The 23,199-nt window shown below is 43.8% G+C and overlaps 1 protein-coding gene across 2 annotated transcripts in view; it reads right to left on the minus strand.

The window, feature by feature from the left end:
* Positions 1-5,450: 5,450 nt before the first annotated feature.
* The window catches only part of LOC134340261 (1-phosphatidylinositol 4,5-bisphosphate phosphodiesterase delta-3-like), a 110,684-nt gene continuing 92,935 nt past the window's right edge, over positions 5,451-23,199 (minus strand). For both annotated transcript variants that reach the window (XM_063037282.1, XM_063037283.1), the window contains exons 11-15: positions 19,196-19,312; positions 15,645-15,823; positions 10,894-11,029; positions 9,561-9,710; positions 5,451-6,060 (exon numbers count right to left, since the gene is read on the minus strand). In XM_063037282.1, coding sequence (XP_062893352.1) covers positions 5,972-6,060; positions 9,561-9,710; positions 10,894-11,029; positions 15,645-15,823; positions 19,196-19,312 — 671 coding nt within the window. In that variant the 3' untranslated portion in view covers positions 5,451-5,971. The remainder of the gene's footprint in view (positions 6,061-9,560; positions 9,711-10,893; positions 11,030-15,644; positions 15,824-19,195; positions 19,313-23,199) is intronic.

Raw genomic sequence — 23,199 nt, forward strand, 5'->3', positions numbered from 1 at the left:
CACTGAGTTCTCACAGCAAATTATATGTTACTCCAGACTTCAGCTTCTGCAGTCTCTGGTGTCTCTATTTATTCCCGATGTTTTCTGTTCGTGTTATGTTTACCGCTGTCCAACCCACAGGGACCTTTCCAGAATCCAACAGTTTTTGTAAGATCACAAAAAATGTATCCACCACCCCTCCAACCTCTTCTCTCCAGACCTCAAAATGCAGGTGAGCACAGGCCTTAACGCTCTCCGCTTCTTTCTCAACGACCCCACCTCCGCCTGTCAGAACCAATTCACATGATGAACTATTTTTTTTTCGGCTACTCCCACTTTCTCCAAACTCAAGGTGCACCCACGTGGGCTCCAGCTATGCCAGTCTTTTCGTTGGCTATGTTGTCCATGTTCCAAGTCTTCCCTGGTAATGCTTCCCAACTCTTCCTCCACTACATTGACAACTGCATTAGTGCTGCTTCATGCACCCATGCTGAGCTCACCAATTTCATCAACTTTGCCTCGAACTTCCATCCTACGCTTCAATTCACTTGGTCCATTTCTGACAACTCCCTCCCCTTTACTGAGCTCTCTGTCTCCATCTCTGGAGACAAACAGTCAACCAACATCTTTTAGAAACCTACCGATTACCACAGTTATCTTGACTATACCTCTTCCCACCCTGTCTCCGGAAAAAAATGCTATTCTGTTTTCTCAGTTCCCACGGCTTGCTTTTCCTTTCCAGGACATCAGAGATGCCCTCCTTCTTCAAAGAATGAGGTTTCCCTTCCTCCACCATTGATGCTGCTCTTACCTGAATCTCCTCCATTTCCCAGACATCAACATTCACCCCATCTTCCCTACCTTAACAGGGCTAGAGTTCCTCTTCACAAACAAGACAAAATCTGCAGATGCTGGAAATCCAAGCAACACACACGATGTTGCATAGAGTTCCTCTTGTCCTTACCTACCACCCGATTAGCATTCGCATCCACATATTCTCTGCAACTTCCACCATCTTCTCAGGACCCTACCACCAAACACGTCTTTACCTTACCCCTCCCCACCCCCACACACACATTCCACTTTCCAGAGATTGCTCCCTCCATGATTCCCTTGTCCATTCGTTTCGTTCCCTTCCCACTAAACTCCCTCCTGGCACGTATCCCCACAAGCAGATGTACCATACCTGCCCATTCACCTCCTCCCTCACCTTCATTCAGGGCCTCAAACAGTCCTTCCAGGTGAGGCAACACTTCACCAGTGCATCTGCATGTGTCGTCCTATTGTAACTGGTGTTCCAATGCAGCCTTCTCTACATTGATGAGACCTGATTTAGTTTGGGGGACCGCTTTTTTGAGCACCTCTGGTCCATCTGCAAAAAATGGGATTTCCCAGTGGCCAACTATTTTAATTCCAATCCCCATTAGAATAGACACATCGGTCCATGGCCTTCTCTCCCGCCATGATGAGGCCACTCTCAGGGTGGAGGAGCAACACCATTCTGTCTAGGTAGCCTCCAACCTGATGGCATGAACATCGATTTATCCAACTTCCGGTCATTTTTTCCACCTCCCCCTTCCCTCTTCTTCAATTCCCCACTCTGGCCTCTTATCTTTTCTCCTCATCTGCCTATCACCTCCCCCTGGATCCCCTTCTCCTTCCCTTTCTCCCATGGTCCACCCTCCTCTCCTATCGGATTTCTTCCTCTCCAGCCCTTTACCTTTCCTACCCATCTGGCTTCACCTGTTACCTTCTAGATATCCTCCTTCCCTCTCCCCACCCCATCTTTTTATTCTGACATCTTCCCCCTTCCTTTCCAGTCCTGAAGAAGGGCCTTGGCCTGAAACATCAACTGTTTATTCATTTCCATGGATGGTGCCTGGCCTCCGTTGTTCCTCCAGCATTTTGTGTGTGTTGCCAAGGCACTTGGCAGCCTTAGCACCATGAGTTCTAATCATTTTCCTCCAATGATTGTGGTTGTTTTGAATTCCCCTCTCTCTTCATCTAGCACAAGACCCACTGATATTCTTGGGATGACTTTTACATGAAGAGGTAAAGATTCAAAATCGCTGTAGTTCCTTTTTTCCTGTATGCGACCATAATTTCATGTGGCCAGCTTTCTGTGATACAGACACGCGGTGTTAAGGGAGAGATGTATTGTGATGTGTCATTGTTGATGTTTCTTTCAGCAGTGCGCTGAACCACTAGAGGAGCGGTCCTGAGTGTGTGTGGCCCTGTTGCTGGAGCGGCACTGAAGGAGAGCCCAGCAGAGGGAGTGCTGCACCCAGGGAGGGTTGGTGAGAGGAACAGTGCTGACTGAGAACTGCACTGAAATGTAGAAGTGGCCAAAATAGACAAGTTCACGGTTTATATTCGATTTTCCAGATCTTTGCCAACACAAAACCTTCTTTTCCACAACGTGCTTTCCTGCATCTGTCTCCTCAGCCAATCCAGTAACTCGGCCCTGGTTGTGTCAGTGTTGGAGGACAGCCCTTGGCTACTGCTGCACGACTGCAGGAAGAGTGATGGAGGAGAGCAGCGACCTCAAGGGAATGTTGCACAAGTTACGGGAACTCGTTCGAGTGATCTGGTGCCCAAGGAGCACGACTCCATTTGAAGTGTATTGCTGAGTGAGTGTGGCAGTGCAAAGGGATTTCTGTGTGAAAGTGGCACTGAGGAAATGATGCAGGCCAGGAACTCCACATTTAAGCTGTAGCCTTGCCTGCTCTTTCTGATGAGTGCAATAGATTCCACAGAGTTCATTGTGCTGGGTAATGTGCAATCAATAACCTACAGTATGATAACCTATCTTGTGGCTGCTACATCAGCCAAGCTCCCTGAGACTTGGCTGCCTGTGCCCCAAGTACTTTGTTTCTTGAACAACCGACTGAATGTTGGAGGAACTCAGCAGAAGCGTTATTCCTTTTTGCACATTGCTTCATATTTCCAGCATCTGAGGTCCTTCTTGTGTCTCTACTTTGTTTCTTGATTCCCTTGTCTTCTGTGGCTGAAAATGGGGTTGGAAGCCCAATTTTGTTGGAGTGGAAGGGAGAAGGGTGGTTTCCTTGCACCGAGGGCAGGACTGACTTTTGGTCACTGTCAGTGATTTCGGATTAAAGATGCTAAGGATGAATAACTTTTTCAGGTTTATTTTTAGGGGACTGTTTAATGTCTTTTTCTCAGTTAATGGATAAATATGATTTATCTAATGTACACTTTTTTAGATATTTACAAATTAGGAATTTTTTACGTGGTTTGTTACCAAATTACCCTTCTGCTTATCCACCTAATATGATAGATGTTCGCTTTCAGTTTAAATCATTTCAAAAAGGGTTGATAGCTATAATCTATAAACGGTTATTGAGTTTATGAATGATATCTAATGATAAAATTAAACATACTTGGGAAGTGGAATTTCAAGAGTCATTTTCAGATAATCAATGGAGTAAAATTTTTCATTTGGTTAACAACTCATCTATTTGTGCCCATCATTCCTTGATACAGTTCAAAGTAGTGCATCGGGCCCATATGTCAAAGGATAAACTGGCGCGTATTTTCCCCAATATTTATCCTATTTGTGACAGGTGTAATACTGAGTTGGCTACTTTAATTCATATGTATTGGTCTTGTATAAAGCTAGGTAACTTTTGGAGAGATGTTTTTAAAACACTATCAAGAGTTTTGGATCTACATATACAACCTCACTTGCTTACAGGAATTTTTGGGACTATCCCATCAGAAGCAGAAAATATTCCTGTTTCTGCTCAACGTATGATAGCCTTTTCGACCTTACTGACTAGGAGAGCCACTTTATTGAAGTGGAAGGATTCTAATCTGCCTACGGTCTTTTATTGGCTTTCCTCCATTATGTCTTGTTTAAGTTTAGAGAAAATAAGAAGTCGGACATTTGATACATCCTTTAAATTTGAGCAAATCTGGCGACCTTTTATCCAATATTTTCATTTGATTTGATTTATTACTCTTTCAATCTTTTTTTTTTGAAGTTTTAAATTTGATCAGAAAGTCTTTCTTTCTTTTTTTGGTCGTATCCTCAAAATGGACTGCCCAGTCCCTTTTTTTTTGTTTTATTATAGTGTAGTGGGGTTGTTTTTTTTCTTTCTTTTCATTTAAAACCCAATGTTTTTTCCTTTCTCTTCATAAACTGGTAAGAAGAGAATTGTTATTTTCATTTTTTCAAATTATTATATATTTTATACTAGTTTGACAATATCTATGATTTTGACAACGTTTGTCTTAACCTTGGTTTATATTGTTACTGATATATATATTTGAACTAATTCTCCTCTTGAGTGTATTTATGCTTTTTTAAAAATCAATAAAAAGGTTAATAAAGAAAGAAAGATGCTTAGGTTGTTTTGAAATGACGCCGACATTGGCTGTGTGGTTGATAGTGAGGAGTGAAAAGGAAGCTGTTGACGGTAGGGTAGGTGGATATGTTAAAAATGGAGTTTGATAGGTTCTTGATTAGTAAGAGTGCCAAAAGTTACAAGGAGAAGGCAAGAGAATGGGGTTGAGAGGGAGAATAAACCAGCCATTGTGGTATGGTGGAGCAGACTCAATGGGCTGAATGGCCTAATTCTGTTCCTATGTCTTATGGTCTTACACAAGTGGCAGAGCAACAAATGGGTGCGGGAGATGAACAAGGTGATGGTGATTGATCAGTGGTAGGGTACTGAACAGTGTCGGGGTAGGAAGCTCATAATCAAGCTCCCTGAGACCAGGTAAAGGGGCTGCTTTGGCATAGGCTCTGTTCCTGGCTGAATCACACAGTACTAATGCAGGAAATGTATAATCACAGTTGGAGCACACTGTTCAGTGCAGCTCACCCAAAAAGAGCAGGTAACAGGGGTCTGGGTGACAGGTGCAAGGTCTGGGTGATGGATGACAGGGTGAAGGGGGATGGATGCAGTTATCCCGATCCCACTGTGTCTGTCAGTATGCCGATGTGCATTGAATGACTCTCAAAAGGGAAGCTTTGTGTGCAGTGGTTCAGTAGTAGTGCTGTTGCCCGGCATCTCCAGGTACCCCTGGGTCAATCCTGACCTCAGGTGTCAGTTGCAGAGTTTCCATGTTTTCTATGTGACTATTTGGGTTTCCCTTGGGTGCTCCGATTTCCTCCCACATTTCCAAAAATGTGAAAGTTGGTGGGTATGTAGCATAGGTATGTAGAATCAGAGGGGGAGTAGTTGGACATGTGGGAGAGAAGTCACCGGGAGTAGGGAAACAAGCTGATGGGGAATGGGATTGACAGGATTTATGTGTTGGTAACAGCTTGGAGTTGACAGGCCAAATGGATCCTTCTATGTGGTAGGAAGAGAATGAATGTGGTCTTTCAAAATAGTTTCCAGGGAGTTGTGTTCCTCAAAATTAGATGTTAATCATGCATACTTGGTGGGCAGAATCGGAGGTATCATGACCTCTGTGGTTTTACAGAACACCAAACAAAACACTTTGTAAAACATGTAGCTTATTTAATATATAAGTACATCTGGAGGAAGCACCCCCATACTTGCTATAACTAGCAGTGTTATACAGCTGGGGTGGGACCTTTGTATGAGCCCACAACACAGCAGGAGTTGAAGAGCCCAGACCCCAGCCTGGGGAAGAAGTTTCACTTCTCTCGTTTGTGCATTTTCCTGGATTAATGAGCAGGTTTTAGATTTAGTTCACTTTTAGGCAGGATCTTCATTGAAGATGAGAGATATCTGCCTCCCACGGCTGTCTGTGATCAGACTGGGGCTGTCAACTATGCAGAGGAAGCTGACTGAGCTCCTGGTGAAAGCAGCAGAGCTTTGTGCTACAGTGTTATCTGTGTCATGGTGTGGCATTGTTAAATGTGCAAAGTTAGCCAACATCATCGGCTCCCTGCACCCTACCCTGCACCCCAACCTGCTGTCACCAGCACGGAGCAGGGGAACGGGGGTGCATCAACACCTCCACTTGTGCCTTCTCACTGTCAGCCTGCTCCACATTACACATGCTTAATCCTGACCCGAACAAAGAGAGTGGCGGGTGAGAGGGGCCTGGAGTCCTTGGTCAGCAGGTGGATGTGGCGGTAACCTGTAGAAGAAAACAGAAACACCATCAGGAGTAATTGGCACTGTGACCTCTGTTGTTAGTAATATACAGAAATAATTTGGGAAAAAATGAAGATGAATAAGTTTGCAAATGATATAAAAGCTGGTGGATAGTGAAGAAGGTTGTCAACGCATATGGTGGGATATAGCTTAGTTGGAGATATAGGCGGAGAAATGGCAGATGGAGTTTAAATCCTTGTGGCTACAGGGGTCAGGGGGTATGGAGGGAAGGCTGGGTTCTGAGTTGGATGATCAGCCATGATCATAATAAATGGCGGTGCAGGCTCGAAGGGCCGAATGGCCTACTCCTGCACCTATTTTCTATGTTTCTATGTTTCTATGTAAACCAGGCAACTGTGATGTGTTACATCTGGGGTCTCAAGTGTAAGAGGAAAGTATACAGAAAATGGTAGGATTCCTGGTAGCAATGATCACCAGACGGATCTTGTGGTGCAAGTTCGTAGCTCCATGGAAGTAGCGGCGTAAGTGGATAGCATGGTAAAGCTTCATTGGTTGGGGTTTTGAATGTAAAAGAAATTATACTGCAGCTGTATAAAATGTTGTCCACATTTGGAGTACTGAGTGCAGTTCTTACAGAAGGGACTGTTCTATGAGAAGATACAGAGCTGGGCTTCTGCTGTCCTGTGGGCACTGGGAGAGTAGCCCTCCTCACAGGCAGGTCTATCCTAATTTGCAAACGTGAAGGGACTCTTGATCTTGCTGGAGAAATTGTGGAAGTCAAAATGCAAACCATTATCATATTTTCTGGGAATGCCCCGTTATCAAAGACTATTGGAGTGGGATACACAATGCCCTACAAGACATCTTTAAATGTGAAATATCCTTAGAGAGTAAGACCATATATTTTGGGTATATACCTCAAGAATGGTTGAAAAGAGATAAATATTTAATGAATGTACTGCTGGTGGCTGGTAAAAACACCCTTATCAGGAAATGGTTATCACAGGAGAGCCCAACTTTAAATGTATGGATGGAAATTACAATGGACATTTACAAAATGGAGAAGATAACAGCATCTGTTAATCATAAGTTGGAACAATTTTATTCATACTGGGAAAAATGGTTTAACTACATAACACCTCATAGGCCTGACTTTATTCTCACAAGTCAATGAATATGTTGTAAAAAAAAATCACTCCCTACTCTGTACATAGTTTTCTTCTTTCGATTGTTCTTTCTTTCCTCTCCTTTCTATAAATATACCTCAGATAAATATTATGTGGAGATTTGTGACAAATATGATTATATGATATATATGTACAGTATCTGAAATACATCTTATGGAAATGTTTGTTTGATGATGAAATTCAATAAAAAATAAGTTACAAAAAAAAAAGAAAACTCCAGGACTGGTTTCATAAGAATGACTAGAAATTCCAGGTGTATACTGCAATACCCGAGGATATTACAGTACCTGGGTATTCTACAGTACCTGGGTACATTCAGGTATTGTGATGTAACCAGGTACTGTGGTGTTACATGATGGAACTCACAAGGGGAATATGCAGAGAAAAAGTTATATGATTCAGAATCACTTTACACCTGCAACAGACAGAAGTGCCCGGATGGGTGACGAAGTAAAGGGGAAGTGAAACCGTGATCACCCCTGGCATGGGACAGGCACATAAACATCCCGAGAGAGCCAGGAGAAAGCAGTTTGGATAGGAACACACATGAGCATCAACACAAAAAGAAGCTTATAATTGTAAGAAATGAGTGGCGATATTATTGTAAATGGAAATAACAAAGTTGTGGATAAATTTATTTTGCATCAGAATTACAAGCTAGGAAGAACACGGTGCTGCCACTATAAACCTGAAGCAAGCGCAGTGAAGGATGAAACCATCTGCAGAGTCTGCTGTGAGGATGGACACAAGATGGAGACTGCTTCAGCCACTTCCACTACATTACCCAGACCTCTGACGTAATTGCCACACATACGCATTTTGCTTTTCAACAACAGAGTGACTGAACTGTTCCAGTTCAAAAGCAATGAGAGGGCAATCAGTGTCTGTGACCCAGGAATCTTATGGAACATGGAAGTCTATGTGGGATTGTCGATGGAGTGGGCTCATCGTGCCATTAGAGACCATGGATTTGTAGCAAATGTGCTCAAACCTGATGAACTGGACTGGATTTTTGAAGCAGTGAGAGGGCAATCAATGTCTGTGACCCAAGAATCTTATGGAACATGGAAGTCTATGTGGGATTGTCGAAGGAGTGGGCTCATCATGCCATTGTGATCAGTATCTGAAGTCCAGGACCTGGGATGGCCTAAAGACTCTGCATGATACCAAAGGGGTTACTATGGCTGGTGGTCATAGCTATTGGGCAGGGGAGGGAGAGTGTTACAGTCACAAAGAGAAACAACATAGAAACAGGCCCTTTTGCCCACCAAATCCATGCTCCCCACCAGCTGCCCATTTACACTATCATACATCATTCTATTATTTATTCTTCCCACATTACCATCAACTACCCACCGATTCACAGTCATAGTCATACTTTATTAATCCCGGGGGAAATTGGTTTTCGTTACAGTTGCTCCATAAATAATAAATAGTAATAGAACCATAAATAGTTAAATAGTAATATGTAAATTATGCCAGTAAATTATGAAATAAGTCCAGGACCAGCCTATTAGCTCAGGGTGTCTGACACTCCAAGGGAGGAGTTGTAAAGTTTGACGGCCACAGGCAGGAATGACTTCCTATGACGCTCTGTGTTGCATCTCGGTGGAATGAGTCTCTGGCTGAATGTACTCCTGTGCCCAACCAGTCCATTCAATCACTCATCTTCCCACCAAGAACAATCTACACTCCTAAACTAACTTCCCAACCTACATGTGTTTGGGAAGGAACCGGAGCACCTGAGGGAGACCCACACAGTTAGAGGAACTATGTGCAAACTTTACACAGACAGCACCTGAGGTCAGGTTTGAAACTGGGTCTCTGGTGCTGGCAGTGGCTCTGTTTGTTGCATCTCTGTGCCACCCAAAGCTGTCTCCCTGTTGAGTGTGAGGAGGAATCAGATCAGGGTGGAGGTTCTGTGGGGGAGAGGGACAGGGACAGAGGGAGTGACGTTGTGCTGGGTGTGGGAGAGTCAGGGTTAGTATCCAGCTTTGGCATCCTTTGGGAAAAGTTTCATCACTGGGTGGGGCTCTGGGCAGAGTGGGAAGAGAATAGTTGGGTTCCTGGGATCAGGGGAGGGCCAGTCAGCGCGGGATTCTGTGGGTAGAGAGTTGGAGTGGGTGGGGATTGGGAGGAGGGTGGGGAGCTGGTAGGAGCAAGGATGGGCAGTAGTTGAGGATGGGGAGTGGGAGAGCAAGGGTGCAGAGTGACTGAGGGTGGCGATTTGAGGTCAAGGGTGGGGGAGTGGTCGAGGGCTAGGGTGGGGATTGGGGTTCAAGGGTGGGGAGAGTGGGCGTGTCAGTGTCTGCAGGAACAGTGGACCACTGCTTACCTTCTTTCATGCTGGTGAATGGGAGCGTGAACTGCCCAATGAAGTCATTGCTCGACGACGAGTCGTAATCCTCAACCAGGAATCGGATCAATGCCAACTCGGGAACGTTGATTGTAAACCGGAGCGCTTCATTCCACACCGGGTTAAAACCTGCAATGCCACAAAGGATGTAGAGACTGTTTACTGTCTGACACCAGGAAGCAAGGGTCTGGTGAGAAACAGACTGCTCTCTGCCACATGTCGGCAATGAGCAGCCGACCCAGGACCAAGGGGAGGGACATGGTCAGTGACTGGTGACTTTCTCATCAGCAACTTCAGGAACAGCCTACACACTAATCCCATCATATTCTCTATCAACACAGGAGGCCAATCGACCCATCGCGTCTGTGCCAGCTTTTAGGAGTAACTTTAGAAGTGTGAGAGAGGACTAAATAAAACATATAACATCCTGATGGTTTGGTGTGGACAGATATTTCCTTGTGCGAGAACCTAAAACCAGAGCCACTGTTTAGCATTAAGGCTCCGCCCATGAAAGATGTGGCTTTCGTTTGTATCAAGAGCATCAGGAATCTTTGGAACTCTCTTCATCAAAGAGCATGATCTCAAAAAATGGAGGAACAAGTGTGGCAGCTGATCGGCACATTTTTGTTCTTCATTTGTACATTTGCTTACTTAAGACATGCAAGGCCATTTGGCCCATCAAACTCATGCCCAGTGTTGGCACAGCAATTCCACCAACCTCAGCAAAGCCATTGCCCCCGTCACTAATCCTGAAGCCCAACAACCCCTTTGATTCTTTCGCCACTTGGTGACACTGATCTGATCAACACCACAACCACCCTTCCCTTGTGAGGAGGGATGAAACAGTGGGATGCAGACTCACGCAGACAGCATCTGTGGTTGGGATCAAACCTGTGCTCTCTGGAGCTATGAGACACAAGTGGGTTCCCTACTATGCACTATTGCAGTTCTATAGACAGATATTATACTGCTGAACCACCAGCAAGATCATGTGTCCCATATGTAACAGGTGGAGACACTTCAGCCACAACAACAAGAAGAGTACCGTGACTGGTCCATTGGAGTGTTCCCAGTACATTCCGCACGCCTGCTAGTGAGTTCCTACTCCCCAAAGAGAATGGTGCAATGGATTACCACTGTCCTATTTGCAATGTGAAGAATGGCAGATGCGTAGGAACTGCTTGGAGACACACAACTCCTGTCCCATCTTCAGGATTTACTAATTGTCCTACCATTGAGATCATCAGACACAGCACCGAGAGTGTAACTTTCCCCGTTGGACAGATGTTGTGTACACACATTATCCCCCTACCATTATTTTCAACATGTCTTGTCCTCTTTGTGGTGTTATCTTCAGGCACACCATGCACTTCCACACGCACCAGAGGGTCCACGATGGAGTTCTTTTTGTCCTTATTCACTTTAGGGAGTTGCTGAGCTGTAATAACCTGAAGAGGTCATAAAATCAGAGAACAGTTCCAATATGGGAGAAGGCCATACTGGCTCCCTACCAGAGCAGCTCACTGGTCCCTCCTGCCTTCTCTCGTAAATTGTTCCACACCATAGGTTTATCCACAATGGAAACTGCCTCCACCACATCCGCCAGCAGTGTGTTCCAGGTTTCAAACACACAGTGCAGAGAAAGGATTTTCATCGCTCTTACTCCTCTTGCCTGTTTTTTCCCACCTGTGACCTCTAGTCCTTGAGCCTCTACAAATGGGAACAGCCTCCCACTCTGTTCAGATCCTGTGATTCTGTTCTTATAGATCTGTTATGATCTTATAGCTATTTTATACACTTTTATAAAATCTCCCCTCAGCCTCGGCTTCTCCATCCCCATTCTCCTCAATCTTTTCCACACCCTCTCTAATGGTCACCCATCCTTCCTATGATGTGGTAATCATTATAAGAACACTACCTTTTTTGCACTGCTCTATAACTTCATATAACTCCATGTTTGGGTCCCTGCATTTCTCCCACTCACTGGCGTAGAGCATATTCAACAGTGTCAGGATCCCTCTATCAGAGTTCTAACCAGACATTTTCACCCCTGTCGTAATCCTCTCTCCAGCATCGTAATTCTTTTAATCAACACTGCTACACTTCCTTCTTGAACACTTTTTATCCAGGAACATTTACTAGTTGTTCCTGCCCCTTTTGAGCTGAGTTCCTGTTATCGTGGTCAAATCATATACTACTCTCTGGAGAGGCAAGAGAGACTGCAGATGCTGGAAATCTGGAGCAACACACAAAATGCTGCAGGAATGCTGTAATATTCCTCTCTCTGACCTGCAGTTCACCAGCAAAATTTATTACACACTGCAGCTTCACATGCATACATCCTAAACTAAATCTAGTTGTTATACGAGGGGTGATTGATAAGTTTGTGGCCTAAGGTAGAAGGTGTCAATTTTAGAAAACCTAACACATTTATTTTTCCTACATTTACACACTTAGTCCAGGGGTCGTGGAGCATATGGATCCCTTCTTTGTAGAAGTCAGCGTCTTGGACCTCCAGAAGTGGTCCACAGCATTGGGTGATTGATAAGTTCATGGCCTAAGGTAGAAGGAGATGAGTTATTAACTTCAAACTATCTGCACAATCACTCAAAGAGTTGAACTGCACGTGCATGTAACGAGAGTTGTATAACTCATCTCCTTCTACCTTCGGCCATGAACTTATCAATCACCTCTGCTGTGGACCACCTGGAGGTCCAAGACACTGTCGTTACATACACGTGCAGTTCAACTCTGAGTGATAATGCAGAAAGTTTGAAGTTAATAACTCATCTCCTACTACCTTAGGCCTCAATCACCCCTGCAATCAATCTACAAAGAAGGGATCCGTATGCTCCACGACCGCTGGACTAAGTATGTAAATGTAGGAGGGGACTATGTTGAAAAATAAATGTGCTAGGTTTTCTAAAATTGACTCCTTCTACCTTAGGCCATAAACTTATCAATCAACCCTCATACAATTTCAATGTCAATCGAATTATCTGCTGACCTAGTCTGGAGTCAGTGAACATTGTGTGGACCCTTTTCCCTTTGCCTTTAAGAACACAAGAACATAAGAAATAGGAACAGGAGTAGGCCACCTGGCCCGTCGAGCCTGCCCAGCCATTCAATAAGATCATGGCTGATCTGACCATGGATTCGTCTCCACCCATCTGCCTTTTCCCTACTATGCAAAAATCTATCCAACTTTGTCTTAAATATATTTACTGAAGTAGCCTCCATTGCTTCATTGGGCAGAGAATTCAATAGATTGCCCACTCTCTGGGAAAAGCAGTTCCTCCTCATCTCAGTCCTAAATCTACTCTCCAGAATCTTGAGTCTATGTCCCTTAGTTCTAGTCTCCCCTACCAGTGGAAACAACTTTCCTGTCTCTGTCTTATCTATCCCTTTCATAATTTTATATGTTTCTATAAGATCTCCTCTCATTCTTCTGAATTCCAGTGAGTACAGTCCCAGGCAAATCAATCTCCCCTCATAGTCTAATCCCCTCATCTCTGGAATCAACCTGGTGAATCTCCTCTGCACTGCCTCCAAAGCCAGTATATCCTTCCTCAAGTATGGAGACCAGAACTGCACACAGTACTCCAGGTGCAGCCTCACCAGTACCCTGTATAGTTGCAGCATGACCTCCCTGCTCTTGAATTCAATCCGTCTAGCAATGAAGGCTAACATTCCGTTTGCCTTCTTAATAACCTGTTGTACCTGCAAGCCAACTTTCTGTGATTCATGCACAAGCACTCCCAAGTATCCCTCTGCACAGCAGCGTGCTGCAATTTTTACCATTTAAATAATAACCTGCTCTTTCATTTTTCCTTCCAAAGTGGATGACCTCGCACTTACCAACATTGTACTCCATCTGCTAGACCCTTGCTCATTCACTTAACCTAACTATATTTCTCTGCAGACAATCCGTATCTTCTGCACAATTTGCTTTTCCACTCAATTTAGCGTCATCAGCAAACTTAGATACAGTACACTTGGTCCCCTCTTCTAGATTGTTAATGTATATTGTGAACAGTTACAGGCCCAGCACCGACCCCTGCGGTACACCGCTCACCACTGATTGCCAACCAGAGTAACACCCGTGTATCCCAACTCCCTGCTTTCTATTAGTTAACCAGTCCTCTATCCATGCTAATACATCACCACCAACTCTATGCATCCTTTTCTTATAGATAAGTCTTTCCTGCGGCACCTTATCGAACGCCTTCTGGAAATCCAAGTGAATAACATCCATCTGTTCCCCTCTATCCACTGCGCTCGTTATATCCTCAAAGAACTCCAGTAAGTTTGTCAAATAGGACCTGCCTTTGCTGAATCCATGCTGTGTCTGCCTGATGGATCCATTTCTTTCCTAATGCCTCGCTATTTCTTCTTTAATGATAGCTTCAAGCATTTTCCCAACTACAGATTTTGAACTAACTGGCTTATAGTTACCTGCCTTTTCCTTACATCCTTTTTTGAACAGTGGCGTGACATTTGCTATCTTCCAGTCCTCCGGGACCTGCCCAGAGTCCAGAGAATTTTGATAAATCATCACCAAAGCCTCTACTATAACTTCTGCCATTTCTTTCAGTACCCTGGGATGCACTCCATCAGGACCAGGGGACTTGTCTATCTTCAGGCCCACAAGTTTGCTCAGCACTACCTCTTTAGTGATAGCTACTGTATCAAGGTCCTCACCTCCCACCACATCCACAACATCTCTCTACCTTCTGCTTTAATTTCTGGTGCCTGCATATCACCCCTCCCCACTGCACTCCGGTTATCATTACCTTGTCACTATCCTACACAGCTGCCATTCCCTTCTGTTTGTCTTCATAAATTCCGGAATCCCTATCCTGAACTTCCATCTTAGCTTTCCCCTTGATTTTGTTATCAGCTTCCCAGTCCATTGTTAAATAAATTTTACCTCTCCCTGACAGCACTCCCAAGGATATTAGTCAAGTTCCTATTGGGGCGCAATAGGCCTGGTGAGTTTAAAGGGGGCAGGGAACGAGGCCCTAGTGAGTTGAAGGGGATCAGGAAAAGGGGCCATGGTGAGTTTGAATGGAGCAGGGAATGGGGCCAGTGAACCAGATGCTGAACTATCGGGATTTCAGATTAATCAGAGAATGGATTATCAGCCTTTAAATTCACAAGGCAGGTGGCTGCACATCCGGAATGACAATGGTATTCTGCAAGGTGGAGATCCATTTAGAGCATGATTTGGAATATTTTCTGTTATGCCTGGTAGTGTAGTGGATAGCACAACACTTTACAGTACCAGCGATCCGGGTTCAATTCCCAACGCTGCCTGCAAGGAGTTTGTATGTTCTGCCTGTGACTGCACAGATTTCATCTGGGTGCTCTGGTTTTCTCCCGCAGTCCAACAACATACCAGTTAGTAGATTAATTGGTCATTGTAAACTGTCCTGTGATTAGGGTAGGGTTAATTAGGTGGATTGCTGGGCAGCGTGCCTCAAAGGGCCAGAAGGGTCTACTCTGCACTGTATCTCAATAAGTAAACAAATAAATCTGAACAGAGCACTTAATCTTTATATGAATTCTTAATATTTTGATTAAGAAACCAACTGATCTTTATTGGTTTCTGTGTGATGAAGGTGAAAGGGAAGTTTTCCAGAAGTGGGAGGTCTGAGTTAATCTAACCCAGTTCTAGCAACTGAGCTCATCCATAACTGTGCTGCGTTTAGGAATTTCGTCTATGATAATGAACTTTACAGATGTATTTCCAATCACACAAAATCCATTGTTCATAAAGAACTCCTGATGTGAGGGCAGAGATACTGATGGATGAAGGTGATCTCTGCCTCACCCAATGCCACCCTGGAAGCCAGCTGTTGCAAGGGAAACAGACAGACATATAACAAACCACACACATCTACAATAGGCTTAGCGGTGAGGTAAGGAAACCTTCCAATGATGGAGAGCTGTTGGAACCAAGGTCCCCCCTCATCCAGATTTATGAAGTGAACCACTCTGAATTTTGCTTTGCAGGATTTGAATTTGGCAGACTTTGGGAAACTAGATCTGAATTAAATTTACATCAATGATCAGCTGCGTCTTATTGAGTCCTGCTCCAGGTCTTGGTTTTGCAGGATCAAAGGGATTAGATCTGTTCCTCATGAAACTGGGCTTCAGGATGTAACCCGACCGACCGTTCTGTCGAAACTTCCCTTTGTTCAGATCCATCTCCACTCCGGCTTTCTGGAAGTTCAGGGCCACTGCAGGAAAATAAAAAAATATATCTATTAACCAAATGGGGCAAATATACATCTCATAAAGGATTGTTAATCAGGCCTGTGTTCCCTGAAACACCAAGGGCAAATATTGAAAATTGAACCATTTGAAAGGGAAAATTTACATGGACAGAGCAAAATAAATCAGTGGGGGAGGGCAGTGGTGCACAAAATCACAGCAGGGTCCTTTGGTCGGAGCATGAGAACTTTCCTTCACACAAAGGCTGCTGGAAGAGCAGGATGAAAACCAGTTACCCCTCGTGTCTATGTGGAACTCTCTCCATGAGGTAGACTCTGGCTCTATGTATGTGATGGTCGGCAGAGCGAATAAATGCCGGATGAATGGAACTGGGATCTTGGGATCCTCTACATCTAATCACCTATCCCCTTAAAGCACTGGGTCATTTTATTCATTCAGTTATGGTGCCAGAGCTTGGAATTAATCCCAACTAGCTCAAATCTGATTTACACATGTTCTGATCAGTTGTGAATGATGATTGATACTTTAAAGCTGTCTTTCCTTAGTGAATTGTGTTGTGCACTGAGCTGCAACCATGTTTGTAGAAAGTTCCGGAGGTGGTCTGTAGAGAATTACAAAATGGTTGCAGCATGGAAGGGACCCTTCATCTATTGAGTCTGTACTAGATCCGTTCTGGTCACAGACCTCCTGCCATGCTGAGACAGTGTAGTCCTGACCCCAGAGACCAGCTACAGGAAAGTCTTTCCTCGGGTCATTTCTGGTTCTCTTGCCAATCCCCTTCATTTCCTGTCCCTGGTTCTCGACTCTCCACCATTTGCAACAGATATCTGTCTATTTGTCTGTCTGTATCTTGTTTTACAGCGGTCGGCATCCAGCTTAATGGTGCATTACTGCCACCTTCTGTTCCGGAATGTGCACTAGACATATATTCGAAATCCCTTCACCCAATCGCGCGCACACACACACAAACCTACACTTTACCCTCCCATCTTTGACCATCCTAGTACCCTATTCCTGTTTATCTCATCATCTCTCTCTGTCTCCCATACTTCCTGCAACACAAAACTACATGTTCTACTGACTCCTCTTCCTGACATTCCTCACACAATCCTGTCTGGTGTTTCCCTATCATTTTCAATGTTTTGTTTCATGCACAATGCCCCAGCCTTAACCTAGTCCACACAATTTCCTCTCTTCTGTTTCCATTACCTACCCTAGTACCTGCAACACTCTTTTGTATTTGATATAAATGCCTCCCTTTCCCCTCCCTGTCCCATCTTTCTTGCCACATTCAGTTGACTTTTTCCCAGATTACACACTTAACCTCTGCTTTACTGATACTAATGTGCATTTCCACATTTACTTTCTTTAACGCCCTCTTTGCCAACTCATCCACCCTCTCATTCCCCTTCACCCCTACATGTGCTGGAACCCATAGAAATTTTACCTGACCTCCCTGATTTGCAAGTCTTGTAACTAACTGAAGGACTTCATAAAGTACATCTTGCCGACTGTTTGTGTGAAAAGACCTTAAACTTGCTAGAACTGAGGATGAATCTGAACATATCAATGCTTTGACTTGTCTGGCTTTCTGCACCCATTGCAACGCAACCAACACCGCCAGCATCTCCACTGTAAACACCCCTAACTTATTAGATGTTCTGCTGATTCCAATTTCTTTTGCTGGTATAACCACCCCAAACCCTGTCACTCCTGTTTCAGGTTCCTTCGCACCATCCGTATAAATGTGAGTATAATCACTATACTTTTCCATCACATGACAGTTAAGTGCATTTACCAAATCTGTTTTATATCTTTCTTTCCTTTTTACCTCTAACAAATGCCAGTCTATGTCAGGCCATACAAGCTTCCATGGAGCTACAACCGGATAAACTACTGAAGGACTTATCCTCAAATCAAATATTCCACATTCTTTCGCGATAAATCTCTCTATTTGCTCTGTTCGCTCCCTTTATGAACTTAAGCACCTTCAACATCTTCTCCACCTGTTTCAGGGAGCACAATCCTTGCTTTTCCACTCCACCCATATACAATGGATTCTGGTTAATTGGTCCATTGGTTAATTGGGACAGCCACTTATTTGGGACAACTCTTAAAGATCAAAACTAATTGAGAAAATAGCTAGGGTTCTGTGTGTTTATTTGGGACACTCTGCCACTTAATTGGTACAGGAGACTGCTGCCAAACAGTTTTTAACTAGCGTCAATTGCGTACACTTACATAGCCATTAGACACCACACAGTGTGCTTAGAGCAATCAGTTTTTAAATAGTGTCACTTACGTGTGTTTGTGTTCAAAAAGCAGTGATTTTTGTCACTGATAGTTGGTGAAAAAATAAGCATTGAGACAATTCAGAGCTGTTTTGCTCACTGCGGTTTCAAGCATTTCATTTAAATATATAATTTGTTACCAAGTTAAATGGTAGTTTGTCTGCTTTATACCTTTTTAACTCTTTCTATGAAACTTCAGCTAATTGGAGCAGCCACTTAACTGGGCCAAAATGTACTGGTTCCAATTTACCAGAATCCACTGTGACTGCTCCCCTCATCCCTGAAATTATTTTGATAAACCTCTTCCAAATCCTCTCTGAGGATTTGGAAGAAGTTTAAGACTGGTTCCCAGATTGGACACAATAATGTAGTTGTGGTTAAACCACTGTTTTAAAAAAGGCTGATGATGATCTTCTTGTTTCCACACTCTGCTCTCGTTATAAAACTTATGATCTTGTATGTTTTTATTATGAATTTCTTAACCTGCCACACTGCTTCTAACAATCTATGTACAAGGAGTTTTGGATCTCTCTGTCCTTCTGCCCCATTTACGATCGTGTCTTCCAGTTTAAATTCCTCCCCTCACTCATCCTGCCAAAATGTAACACCATGTATTCCACAATGTTGGTTCCATCTCGCACTACCCAGCAGTTCATGAGCCTGTCTACACCTACCCCCACAGTTTACCACGCCTTTCAACTCTGTGTCATCAAGAACAAATCAACTGACAAACAAGAGAAAATCTGCAGATGCTGGAAATCCGAGCAACACACAAAAAGCTGGAGGAACTCAGCAGGCCAGGCAGCATCTGTGAAATATAGTACAGTCGACGTTTTGGATCGAGACCCTTTGGCAGGATCTTGTTTACACTGCTCACAAGTTCAAGTCTTGCAGACTTTCTTTTGAAGTTACACATCCACTGAGTTCAACACTTCACTAATACAAATACCCATTATTTTCATTTAATTCATATCAGTTATTTGCAAGGTTGCTTATTTTTCAAGTTTTAATTTGGTTTAATTTGAATGAAGTCATAACTTGACCTGAATGTATGTGAATGTATGGGCAGAGGTGGGACCAACTTACCTAGTTGGCATCCAGCATTCCACATCTCCTGGGGGTTGTAGTTGGAGGAATCAACCCGGGAGCCTGTTGGGTAAATCCTGGACAGCTGCATGGTGTTGTAACGCACGAAGGGTTTCCCTGAAAAACAAGTGACTGAGTTTCAGAGGCATCTGGTGAATGATGGAGTGATCAGTTGTCTGGTATGGAGACACCAATGCCCTTGAATGGAAAATCCTGCAAGAAGTCATGAACACAACCCAGTCCAACATGGGTAAAGGCTTCCTCACCATTGAGCACATCTATACAGAAAGTTGTCGCAGGAAAGTAGCAGCCATCATCAGGGACCCCAACCACCCAGGTCATGCTCTCTTCTCGCTGCTGCCATCTTGAAGGTGGTACAGGAGCCTCAGGACTCACACAATCAATGGGCTAAATGGCCTAATTCTGCTCCTATAGCTTATGATCTTATGGTCAATGGTCAACAGGGTGGACAAATGACCAGCGTGCAAAAGATGACAAACTGCAAATACAAAAGAAAAAATATATAATAATAAATAAATAAGCAATAAATCAAGAACATGAGGTGAAGAGTCCTTGAAAGTCAGTCCATGGGTTGTGGGAACATTTCACTGATGGGGCAAGTGAAGTTATCCCCTCTCGTTCAAGAGCCTGATGTTTGAGGGGTAGTAACTGGTCCTGAACCTGGTGATGTGAGTTCTGAGGCTCCTAAACCTTCTTCCTGATGGCAGGCATCAGTTTAAATTGGCATCATGTTTGGCACAGATATCGTGGGCTGAAGGCCTGTTCCTGTGCTGTACCCTCCAATGTTCCATCTGCTTTTTTAAGCATGTTATTGACCGTTCCGGATGTGTGGACATCTATTCCAAGGTCCCTCTGTTCCTCTCACAACACGCTGGAGGAACTCAGCAGGTCGGGCAGCATCCGCGGAGAAGATCGGTGGACGTTTCAGGCTGGAACCCTTCGTCAGGACTGAAGAGGGAAGGGGCAGAGGCCCTATACAGAAAGTGGGGGGAGGGTGGGAAGGAGAAGGCTGGTAGGTGAAAAACCAGTAAGGGGAAAGATAAAGGGGTGGGGGAAGGGAAGCAGGGAGGGGACAGGCAGGAAAGGTGAAGAAGGAATAGGGGAAGCACAATGGGTAGTAGAAGGAGGTGGAACCATGAAGGAGGTGGTAGGCAGCTGGGGGAGGGGGCAGAGTGAAATGGGGATAGGGGAAGGGAGGGGGAGGAAATTACCGGAAGTTGGAGAATTCAATGTTCATACCAAGGGGCTGGAGACTACCTAGACGGTATATGAGGTGTTGCTCCTCCAACCTGAGTTTAGCCTCATCATGGTCGTAGAGGAGGTCATGTATGGACATATCTGAATGGGAGTGAGAAGCAGAGTTGAAGTGGGTGGCTACTGGGAGATCCTGTCTGTTTGGCGGACGGAGCTAAATCCCTCTATTCCTCTAATCTCCACTGTACATTCCCTGACCCTGGTGAACTCCCTGCTCACAGCACCTCCCATGTCTCTGGATTGCATTTCACTTCCAAATGTTCTGCCCAACTGACCTGACCACCAGAGTCATTGAGTCCGACCGCACAAGAACATGTGCTTTTGGCCCACAAGTCTGCACTGACCAAACATCCATCGACACTGGTCCTAATTTCAATCCACCATGTCCCCCCCCACATTTACATTCACCCCCCTCAAACCCAACCCTTCACCACACATGGGGCAATTTACGGTGACCAATTAACCCAACAATCCCCACACCTTTGTATTGGGGGAGGAAACCAAAGCCCCCAGAAGACACTGGAAGAACATGCAAACTCCTCACAAACAGCACTGGACATCATTGTTAAATCCAGGGCACTGGAGTGGTGAGACAGCGTCTCCCCATGTCACTGTGCTGCCATAACATGTAACAAAACTTGGACACAGGAGACAGTAACATCATAATGGTTTTATCTTGCTCATGTTAAACCTTTGAAGCTTTGCTGGAACCCACTCTGCTGCCTTTGCTATCTTAACGGTCAGCTTTCACACAAGGACTCTCACATTATTGTTTTCCAACACAGTGGCTGATCGTCCATTCTAGAATAAGTTTCTTCTTTTGCCGTTGCAGTGCATTCTTGTTTATTTAAACAAGTAATTACAGGTTACTTGTAAAAATAAGTGAATTGCATACATCATGTGATACAATGCACCATGCTTAAAATAAAAAATGAAGTACATGACTTATCTCCTGACTCTCTTGTTTTCCTTTCAATTAGTTTTATGTTTTGGTGACAAGGTACTTTTAAAATGAACCCAATATGACTACCTATCTGTTGAAGCACAGTGAGACGTTTGAGTAAAAAAAATTCACGGCACTTTTTTTTTTCTTCAGAGCATTATATTTTCTTTGCAAAAGGGAAGACGTGATCAAGTTTGAAAAATAGAAGAAATGGTTAGCTAAGTCGGAAAGATAGACAATCGATTGCTCATTGGGTAACTGGCTCATGTATACTGAACTAATTAAACAGTATTTTTAAGTAAATGAAAAAGCCAATGAGAAACGAGTACCAATTTTGCTGAGTCCATTGGGTTAAAGGCATACAGTTTGCTTTGAAGTTTAACTGCTCCAATCAAACCAGCTGAAATAATCTTTGCTGATATTGTGAAAGCAATGCAGGAACATTTAGAACCAAAACGTTTGCAGAACACCTTAGGTCTCATGAGCAGAATCAAAAGGAAGGTGAGTCCATTTCAGCATATGTGGCCGAATTGAAGAAATTGTCTGAGAATTGTCAGTTCGGTAATCGACTTAATGATGCGCTGAGAGATCATTTAGTTTGTGCAATCTTACAAGAAAACATCCAAGAACAGCACCTAACTGAACCACAACTTGTATTTAAAAGAGCAATTGAAATCGCTCTATCAATGAAAACAGCAGACAGAGACGCAAGTGAGATGCAGTCAGGAATGAAAATGAGCGTGAACAAAATTGCAACGTCTAAACAGAAACCAGCCTGGTCAGACGCCAGACCAATGCAGGATAAAAGGTGAAACTTGCAGAAAATGCAACAAAGTAGAACACATACAAAGAGCATGTTGGGCAGACAAAAATAAATGGACTGCACAGGGAAGTCAAAAAGATAAGTCATATTGCAATTGAAAGAAGGCACTAAACTGCATGCTGTTGATGAAAAATCTGATAATGATGAGAATGACACAGGACTGAGTAGCCTTGAGATTTAAAATGTGAAAACTAACAATACACAAGCAATATCGTTTACACCAGAAGTGAATGGCAAATTAATTAGAATGGAATAGGACACTGGCTCGGCTGCTTCAGTCATTCCACAGAATGAGCTTGAATGGCATTTCAAAGATATTAACCTGAAGCTGGCAGATATCCAACTAAGAACTTGTACTGGAGAAACGGTAACTCCTGTGGGAATGACATTCATAACAGTGAAATACAATAAGCAACAAGCCACATTGGGCTTGTATGTGGTAAAAACAGGAGGACCAGCATTGTGGGGCATGATTGTCTGAGAGAACTACAACCTGTTTAGAGATCCATCCACCAGTTGCATGTCACATCCCCTGTACTAGCTAACTGGATGAAAGTGAATTGTTACTGAATGATGCCACAACTGTCTCCATGCTGTTGTGCAACAGAGGGCAAACAGGTTTTGGTGCCAACCTCTGTGCCTCCAGTTGGAAAGCATATCGGACCACAAAAAGACTATGTTGCTCAGAGGAAGCATGAAAATGTCAAAAGCAGTGGTCCAAATACAGTTGTTTTTATACATAACATATTTGAGAAAGCCTGTGATTTGTTACTCAGGCAGTTGCTTGTGAAATGCGGCTTGCTTTTAAGCTGGAAGAGAGTTCAAGGAACTTCAGGAAAGTTGCAAGCATTCAGCTTTTGTGAGTATAAGGACCAGAATCTACTCTGTGTGCAATAAAGTTATTCAGAATCAGAATCAGGTTTATTATCACTGGCATGTGATGTGAAATTTGTTAACTTAGCA

Source organism: Mobula hypostoma, chromosome X1 (genome assembly GCF_963921235.1).
Source record: "Mobula hypostoma chromosome X1, sMobHyp1.1, whole genome shotgun sequence".
Taxonomy (NCBI): Eukaryota; Metazoa; Chordata; class Chondrichthyes; order Myliobatiformes; family Myliobatidae; genus Mobula; species Mobula hypostoma.